Raw genomic sequence first — 10,101 nt, 5'->3', positions numbered from 1 at the left:
ACCACCCACCCGGTCTTTCGCGCTCCCTCCCCCATGCTCCGCCCCCCGCCTTACCCGGGTCGCCACGCGACCCCCGGACAGGCGTGCACCCGCGGCGCGCGCCGGAGGCCGGCCGGCACCCGACTTCCGGTATCGGCGCTATCGCTCCGCCCCTTCCGCCGCGTCACTTCCGCCGCTCACCAGAGCCCTGCGGGAGCGCGCGCGAAGGAGCCGCGCAGCGCCCCTGCTCGGAATTTCCCCCAGCCCCCCCGCGCACGCCGCCATGAGCGCCGCCAGGGGCCAGCACTGACCGGGAGGACCGGGCCTGGGGAAGCGCAGCAGGACCGGGGCATACATACCAGGTGCTGGCGTTTCGGAGACGGCATCCACCGGACCCCTGCTCCACCTGCTCCGTCCACTGCCGTGGTGACCTACCCGGCCCCACCGTGGCGCTTCCAGGGACCCCGCACTGACCGAGGTAGGAGACCCCCTCGCTACCTGGGTCGGTCAGCCGGCCTGGGTATTCAACGACGACTCCATGACGGACGATCTGTAGAGAGTCCTGTCCTCTAGGAACAGGAAACCAACTGATGCGTGGGAGAGGTGCCACCCTTTTGTATCTGTAGGTTTCCTGTTCCTAAAGGGCGGATCCCCTCTCTCAGGTGGTGCTGTCATGGACGACCGAATAAATTGTGCATACTGCTATTTTTTTCGCGCACAGATTTGGACAGTGAAAAGAATCGTTCATCTGCACTGCCCCATGGAGTAACATTGGTCCGAGTGTGGACCTCTTTTTTAACGGATAGCACCCGGACCAAAAATTTGGTAACCTGCACAAGCCGTAAAGGAAGGGGCATTGGTTAAAAAAAAAAAAAAAAAAAAAAAACGACAACTGTGCTCATTAATAAATAAATTTTATTTTGCATTGAAATAAATAAGAAACAAGTGGCTGCGAAACACAAATCTACCTAGGCCTAGAGTTGACATGCAAGTTCATTCGACAAGCAACACAAATTTATCGTCATCCATTTTTTTTTACATAAAAAAAATTAAAATAAAGACAGCAGCACAAGTGTATTGAGTCAAACACATCTTACAACAATATTACAATGAAAATATTAGGTAAATTTGGAAAAATACCCGCTTAAAATGTTGACATTGTCCGTCAACTGGGACAGTGAATAACAGGGTTTCAAAAATGAGACTATAAATAAAATAAATACAAAGTCAGGATACAAAAATGCATTAAATTAATAAACTAAAGGTCAATTATATTAATACCTATAACAAATAATACAAAAAAAATAAAACAATAAATAAATAAATATAAAAAGATCCCCACGGCTAAAATATAAAGGCTGAGATTTATTAAAATTGGTACAAGGGACATGTATAGCAATTGCCTATATAAGAACAACCTAGTAAAAAATTCAGCTCTCATTTTTTTTGGAGGTCTAGATAGTTTTCATAGACTACTCCACCCAAAGGGGGTTTACCGGATTTTTCAAAAGAGGCCAAAGTGCAGGGAATCTAAAAAACAACAACAAAAAACACATTACTAATCCCCTACCACTCCATTGCCAGCACTCTGCTGCTTTTACCGTTCATCACTCACATGACCACTGCAGCCAATCAGTGAACTAAGCCGAGACTTTTGCATGTATGGCAAGTGACTACTTAGAGCAGTGATTGGCTGCAAAAGTGACTTGAATAATAAGTGAGTACCGGTAATTCTTCTTTCCATATTTTAAAATATTTCCTATACTTTGGTTACTTTTGAAAAGTCTCAGAAAGCTTGTACTATGTTTTAATATTTCTAGCTAAATGTGAATATATTGTGATATAACAGCCCCATTATTATTTGTGAATGTTACTAAATATGGATCGTATAGATACTTGTATTTATAAATATTGCACATATTTAATTAGTTTTTCTTAAATATGGTCGGAAAATTTATAGATTAGATACTGATTTTGCGGCAATGATTTCATATTTGGAATTTTTAACTACTATTTCTTTTTTGGGAGTAACACTAAGTAATGGTAATGGAAGGGCATCACGTATCTGAAAACCACTCCGGTCTTCGGATGTGCCTTAAAATTGGATGCAAGCAAAATAGACGGTCGACACTGAGACAGAGGTGTGGGCATTTCCAAAAGGATTATAAAAGTAGGAAGTTCTGAAAATGTTTGGTAAATTACACCTGGTTTTTTTTTTTTTAGAACTGGCACAATGCTTACATAACATCAAAAAACTGCAAATTATCAAAAAGTATTATACAGAAAATTACAAATTCATTTCAAAATACGTTACACTCCTACCGTTGAAAAAAAGTGCATTTGACCTCAAAGAAGAATTTTTTACATTGTTGAAATAAATGACACAAAATTCCCTTTGTCTCAAATAAGCTTTGGGTGGGGGTGGGGATGGGTACGTCGGGACTAATATCTAAATTCACGTCAAAAGAAACCTCATAGAAAGTCTGCATTGTCAATCGATTAGAAAGGAAAAAAAAAAAGTAAAAGAAAACAAAGCAAAAAAGTGAAAAGTGAGGTTTGTGTTTCAGCGCACCCCAGCGTTTCATCTTGTAGTCAGTGTACAGAAATATAGGCAGTTATGAGTAGTAGCTGCTTCGGATTTGCATTTCTTGTGTTTTCTAAAGGTGTTTTTTATCTTTTTTTTTTCTTCCCTTAGTCCTGCCCTGAGAAGCAGGAGCTTAATGATGTCTGTATTGCCTCATTAGTGGTATAATACACGACTGGGGTCCTGAGAGGTTCAAGAAGGGATGTCTTAATAGGTCTTGTGCTGTCGCTCTCTGTGATGGCTCCCTCACCAACATCAAGTCTAGGAATCCACGTAGCACTGAAGAAACCTATGAATAATAAGAAGAGAAATGCTAAGAAAATGTATTTCAAGGAAAAGCAGAAAGTGTTTTGGAGTTACTAATAGGATCTAAGGGGTAACGTTTCTCCTTGTGGAGTGTGACATGCCTGGCATGTCACAGTGAGGAGACTTATACGCCATGCATTCTCCTCTGGGAAATTAAATATGAAAATTGCCTCCTCATAGAGGAAGAGGACTTGAACTCTAGTGCCACCTATTGGAAGAAGAAATCCTAAAAGTCAATATCGACCCTTTAACAACCCTTTAACTGGGATCTAAGGGGGAACATTACCCCTTAGATCCCAGTCTTAAGTCTCTCACCTAGCCAAATCAGATCTCATACTTTGCACTGATGAAGGGCAACATCCCGAAACATTGTGTATGCAATCTGAGATTCTGGTTTGCCTTTTATCCTGAAAGGCTCATGAAAGGGAACATGTCACCTCGTTTTTCAGGTATAAGCTGCGGTCACTGCCTTTCGGGGCTTATCTACAACATTCTAGAATGCTGTATATAAGCCCCCTATCCGACCTGAAAGTTAAGAAAAACAAGTTTTATTATACTCACCCGGGGGGTAGTCCAGTCCGATGGGTATCGCAGGTTCAGGTCTGACTCCTCCCATCTTCATGCGATGTCGTCATCTTTGTTGCTTTGTGTCGTAGCTCCTGCTCAGACGTATTGATCTGCCCTGTTGAGGGCAGAGCCAAGTACTGCAATGCGCAGGTGTTGGGCCTCTCTGACCTTTCCTGGCGTCTGCGTACTGCAGTACTTGGCTCTGTCCTCAACAGGGCAGATCAGTACACCTATGCAGGAGCCACGACACGAAGCAAGGAAGATGACGACATCGCTTGAAGATGGGAGGCGGGGGACCCGGACCTGTGATGCCCATCGGACCAGACCGCCCCCCCGGTGAGTATAATAAAACTTGTTTTTCTTATCTTACAGGTTAGATCGGGGGCTTATCTACAGCATTACAGAATAAATAACACACAGCGTCCCAACTCTTTTGGAATTGGAGTTGTAGGTAAATAGTCTAAATTCTTTTCAACCAATGGTTTTTCAAATATCCAGATGTGTCTATTCATAGCTTTACACAGGTTTTATCCAATTTCACACAACACATCTTCAATTCAATACTATAAGATGCCAGCAAAACCCTCAGCAGGCCGCATAACACATCACAACTACTGGACGGCCACAGTATCATGGACAAATCATGGCATAGTATATCAGCAAATGAAATGTAAATACAGAGATTATACAATTAGGCTACAGAATTATTTCTTTTTATGGACTTAGAATAGTGTACTTGACAGGAGATACAGCTGGATGGTATACAGGACATACGACTCTTCTATTCTGTCATAGATCTGCTGTATATCTAATATATAAAGCTCAATGTATGTATGTCCGGGATTGGCATCCGCACCGTCGTAGCTACAGCCACAAAATTTTGCACAGTCACACGTCTGGACCCCGAGAGCGTTATAGGCTATGTTGTGAGGTGAAATTTTAACCCCGCGCGTTCCAATTCACCAAACAATTTTGCCCCATCTACATAATGGGGAAAAAGTGAAAGGAAAAGTGTTTGAGGCAAATTGACAGCTGCCAGATGTGAACAAGGGGGACTTAAAGAATGAGAGTGATGGCGCCAAAGAGTTTATACCATACAGTTGCTAAGGTGGGGCCCTGACATGGGATACTCACCACACACGGGGATATGAACACACAAAATGCGCCACACACTACCACGTGCTTCAACACATATACCACCCTCAGCACACATTTCACCACACATACACCAACCTCGTCACATAAAAGTCGAATCACAAAAGTCGCCACTCAAAACTCGCCACACTGTCCCAGAGCTGTTTAAAAGATGAAAAATGAGCTGTGATTGGTTGCTATCAGCAACAGTTTTCTTTGTAGACAGTTGTGTTAACTGAGGCCTATTATTCTTATCATTTCTATGGTGTTATCGTCCTTCAGTAAAGCCGGAAATAACACAATTTTTTACCACGCCAACACAGACCACCCTCTGACACAGACTGCAGGGGGAGCCCAGTATCACACAGGATAGGATTAGATACACGGCTCAGCAGTCAATATCACACAGGAGAGGATTAGACACATGGCTCAGCAGGCAGTATCACACAGGATAGGATTAGATACACAGCTCAGAAATCAGTATCACACAGGATAGGATTAGATACATAGCTCAGCAGTATCACACAGGATAGGAATAGATACACAGCTCAGCAGACAGTATCACACAGAATAGGATTAGATACGCAGCTCAGCACACAGTATCACACAGAAAAGTATTAGCTACACGGCTCAGCAGACAGTATCACACAGAATAGTATTAGATACACGGCTCAGCAGTCAGTATCACACAGGATAGGATTAGATACACGACTCAGCAGTCAGTATCACACAGGATAGGATTAGATGCACGGTTTTTATGTGCAATATAATCATTATAATTTGTTATAACTAACCACAGTTGGTTACTATGCCCAGGCAACGCCGGGCTCTTCAGCTAGTTAAGAATAAAGCCCTTTGTTTTCATTTTGTCAGGGATGGCGGAACGCACTAAATATAAAATAATAGAAAGTGCGTTCGCCGCCTAGGGTCCACCGTGCAGAGGTGTTAAACTGCTGCTATATAATGGCAGATGCACAATATGGCGGTATATCGCACACGGGTTGAACGTCACCCGTTAACGTCACCCGTTATATTCACAGAGTCATCTTAAGGCATAAACATAAATGCCGAGCCTGTTGACCTCACAGGTCTCAGCGGTGTGCACGCACGGTATATGGTCACAGGAATCGGGCCAAAGACACAGGGTCGGTGTCCGTCTAGACCTACCGTGCGTGCGGCGTCGCTACCACGGACGCTCACAAGTGCTGCTGACCACAGCGTGGCAACTGACTCAGCCGCTATACGACAATGTCCAGGAGGGGCGCACTGTCGGACGCTAGCTCTGTGGAGATGAGCACTGTGGCTTGTAGCATGCCACTGACTGGCGCTGACTCTAAGGCTAAGTGCCTATCCACACACGTAATATCAGAGGGAGGGGATCTTAATGAGTCATTCGCAGGTTCATGCATCTATCATCATTCACACAGTAGCAATTAGAGACTACACTAGCGCATGGCCGAGCGGCCATGCGGACCTTTTATAGCCGTGCAAGACCTTCCAGATGTCTGGGATGGACCAGTCAGATCAGGAGAAGGACCTGAGCACGTGACTCCCGATCTCCAATGGGAGATCGTCTCGTGAGCATGCCCAGTAGCGTGACGAAAGGACTTAGCCATTGGAGTGGCTTGCTACAGGGCAGCCTGCGCTGCTATTGCTGACCCAGAGGTGGCAGCAATAACCAGTCCTACAGAGCTGGTCTGAGCAGAGCGCCTGCGACGCCAAGATTGCTGTGCAGGCTCCTGAGCGGTTGGTGAAAAATGGGAGACCGCAGGATGCAAGGCTCTGGATTCCCGCTGTGCAGCTACAGGAACCCGACGCCTAACACATTTTATATTACAGGTGTATTTAAATCTCAGACATTCATAGCTATAGATGGGAATAATAGAACTGTGATCTATACGGCAATACAATAGAAATGTCGGATTTATATATTAGGTTTCTTACCTATTACCTTCTCTCAGTTTAGTTTCATCAACACATATTGCAAAGTCATGGTAGGCAGACGTGAAAGTCATTACCTGATGAACATCTTTTACTCTTGGTGGCAAATTATCTCGTATCCGACGCATTGCCTGCAATGGCGGTTCATTGAAGTAAGGAGGTTCTCCGTCAATCATTTCTATCACCATGATTCCAAGTGACCAGATATCCACCTGGAAGAAGAAAGAAATATCATAAGTCTTGTTTCCTCAAGGAACCACTCTTCTATATGGGCTAAATAGTATTCCCTCCTCCTATTTCACACATTCTTTAATAATGTAAATTAATCAAGACTAGAGATGAGCTGTACGCTTTGCACATTCCTGGTTCATGTCAGTGCTCTCTGGCCATGGACAGGAGATGTGGGAATTTCCTCACCCTTCGTGATCCCAGACTTGGCTTACGATTAGTCGGTCTGGTGAGATGTCACCTGTGCGCCGCACACTGCACAGATGAAGCCATGCCTGACCGGCAAATCAAATGCTGCGCCGCGGAGCCCGAAAGCACAGGAAATTCACACAGCTCCTCTCCACCGCCAGAGCACACTGACCTTGGACCATGCACTAGGATCTCGCAAAATGATCTGCTCATGTCTTCCGTAGACGGTAGTTTATAAGAAAAGATTAAAGGGCTATACAGGATAAAACATAGTTAGAAGACCGTAGGAAAGTCATGAAAACTGATTATTATTTAACCTTTAAATGAAAAACTTTACAGTTTAATTGCAGTGAACGGTTCACATTACAAAGAGTATGTTTGCTGGTCGCCAATTCTATTGTATCTATTAAGGGCAATGTCTGGTTAATAAATTGAAAGTATATTCACGTTTGGCAGCGAATGAACTTAATGTATCTAAAATAAAAAAAGAAATGACTTTTATCCCCCCTCTATAGGATAGATGATAACCTATTGATCACTGGGAGTCAAACTGCTGCAATCTCATAGATCCCAAGAAAGGAGCTATGTCTGATTGGAGTGGTGGTCGAGAATGTCCACCTCTGCTCCATTTATTCTCTATGGGGCGGCTGAATAGCTATGTGCTATCTCATGCAGAATGAACAGTGTGGAGGAGCGCATGCTTGATCTAAGCTCTGTTTAGCTAGGTCTGTAGGACTTCGTCCTCAGGATTTGTAAGGATCCCAGTTATACCCTGACCTGTCGATAAGGGATTACTTATATAGTTTGTACAACCCCTTTAACCTCTTCCTCCTCAACCAATTTTCAGCGTGGGGGCAATATTATGGAGAAGCAGTGTACGGGGAATATTAAGAAGCGGTAGGGTGTGGGGGGATATTTTGCAGAGGGGCAGTATGGTGGGATATTTTGGAGAAGGGAATGTGTGTGGGTGGGGATATTTTGTGAAGGAAGCACAGCAATTGTTTATTCAGGGGTGCAGTATGGGAGACAAGCTCTGGCAATGAAATCTCATCATGGCGTCTGTACTTCATGGAGACAAAAGGGATGGGAAATGTCAGGAACACCGCACTGCGATGCGTGCTTCAGAGTATAAGGACCTGAAGCACATGACTGCTGGGGGCGTGGCCTAAGCTCCACAGACCTAGGAGCTGCGGGGAAACTCCTAGAAAGGTAACTACGGGACAATGTTACCAAGGGGCATAGACAGAGACAGAAACCAGATGAAGCCAGGGTCAAAGAACAAGATAGAAATACAGTAGCACAGGGTTTAGACAGAAAGGATAGTCAGGACGTAGCAATAGGTCAGAAAACCAGAACGGGTAATAGACGGTACAATAGGGACAAACTGTAACGGAGTAACGATAGCTAAGCCAGGAGGTCAGAACCGGAGAAGACAATAGTACCAAAGCGAGAGACGGAGTACAGAGTGAGGGAACAGGCCGGGTCATACATGGGAAGCAAACAAGCAATGCAGAATACACGCACACCAGGGGTCAGACAGACCAGAACAACAGTATAGCTGACAGAGAACCCTGGTAAAGAGTGAGTATAAATACCCCTCCCAGATCCAGAAAGAGGCCACGAACACTTAACCCTGTGAGTGCAGGGCAAGAACCCTGTTCAAACCATGACAGTACCCCCCTCTTAATGGGGGGCCACTGGACCCCCAGGCTTGTCTGGGTATCTGGCGTGGAAAGCCCGCACCAGACGATCGGCATGCACCGAACTGGCCGGAACCCATGACCGATCCTCCAGAGAGTACCCCTTCCAGTGTATCAGATACTGGAGTCTCCGGTGCACCCACCGGGAGTCAACAATGCGCCCTACTTCATACTCCAGCTGCCCCTCTACGAGCACTGGTGGAGCATTTGATGAGGGATCCTCTCTCACTGTCCCCACAGGCTTTAACAGGGACCTGTGGAAGACATTAGAAATTTTAAAGGAGGTGGGCAGCTGCAGTCGGTAGGCTACTGGGTTAACAACCTCCACAACTTTGTATGGGCCAATAAACTTGGGGCCCAGCTTTATAGAAGGTATCTTAAGCTTGATATTGCGGGTGGATAGCCACACCTTCTCCCCTACTGCAAATGCTGGACCTGGCCCCCTCCTCCTGTCAGCAAACCGCTTATAGTTTTCCTGGGCCTTGGAAATATTCCTCTGAACCTCCCTCCAAAGAATTCTAAGACGTTGTGTCACATCCTCAGCACCAGGACAACCTGAATCCATACGGGAAAACTCTCCAAAATGTGGGTTAAACCCATAGTTGACCTGAAAAGGAGACTTCCCAGTAGACTGACTCACACGACTGTTGAATGCAAACTCTGCCATGGGCAATACCTCACACCAGTCCTCCTGCCTGGAAGAGGCCAAGCATCTCAGAATCTGCTCCAATGATTGGTTCGTGCGCTCCGTCTGTCCATTAGACTCTGGGTGGTAGGCAGAGGAGAAGGACAACGAAATCCCCAGCTTTTTGCAAAAAGCCCTCCAGAACCTGGCAACAAACTGTACCCCTCTGTCTGACACCACATTCATAGGCACTCCATGTAACCTAATTATATGCTGCATAAATAAGCAGGCCAGGGTTTCAGCAGATGGTAACGCGGGGAGAGGTACAAAGTGAGCTTGTTTTGAAAACCTATCCACCACCACCCATATCACCGAGTTGCCACTGGAAGGAGGTAGATTTGTGATAAAATCCATGGACAAATGTGTCCATGGTCTATCCGGAATTGGCAAAGGCACCAATTCCCCGGCCGGACCTGAGAACTTTTGGAACGAGCGCACACCCCACATGCAGTCACAAACTTTTTAATATCTGTTACCATAGAGGGCCACCAGAAATCCCTCGCAATTGCCCCCCGGGTAGCTGCAATCCCAGGATGAGCACTCTACACCGAATCGTGAAATTCCTGCATAAGTCCGAGACGGAAACGTTCCGGTACAAACAATTTACCTGGGGGTTTACCACCTGGAGCCCGAGCCTGGGCCTCCAAAATCCCTCTCTGTAACTCAGATGAGATTTCGGCCACCACTACTCCTGGCTGAAGAATGGAGGAGGGAGGTTCTGGAGGGGACACCGAATCAAAGCTTCGGGATAAGGCATCAGCCTTGATGTTTTTAGATCCCGGGCGGAA

The 10,101-nt window shown here is 45.5% G+C and overlaps 1 protein-coding gene across 6 annotated transcripts in view; it reads right to left on the bottom strand.

Annotated features, from left to right (window-relative positions):
• Nucleotides 1–876: 876 nt before the first annotated feature.
• The window catches only part of PAK5 (p21 (RAC1) activated kinase 5), a 276,113-nt gene continuing 266,888 nt past the window's right edge, over nucleotides 877–10,101 (bottom strand). For all 6 annotated transcript variants that reach the window (XM_073553844.1, XM_073553843.1, XM_073553845.1 and 3 more), the window contains 2 exons: nucleotides 6,589–6,723; nucleotides 877–2,852 (listed from right to left, as the gene is read on the bottom strand). In XM_073553844.1, coding sequence (XP_073409945.1) covers nucleotides 2,697–2,852; nucleotides 6,589–6,723 — 291 coding nt within the window. In that variant the 3' untranslated portion in view covers nucleotides 877–2,696. The remainder of the gene's footprint in view (nucleotides 2,853–6,588; nucleotides 6,724–10,101) is intronic.

This window comes from Dendrobates tinctorius, unplaced genomic scaffold (genome assembly GCF_039654945.1).
Source record: "Dendrobates tinctorius isolate UK_male_01 unplaced genomic scaffold, ASM3965494v1 ptg000203l, whole genome shotgun sequence".
Classification (NCBI taxonomy): domain Eukaryota; kingdom Metazoa; phylum Chordata; class Amphibia; order Anura; family Dendrobatidae; genus Dendrobates; species Dendrobates tinctorius.
The sequence above is the reverse complement of the archived record's forward strand: the minus strand, read 5'-3'. Positions and strand labels throughout refer to the sequence as shown.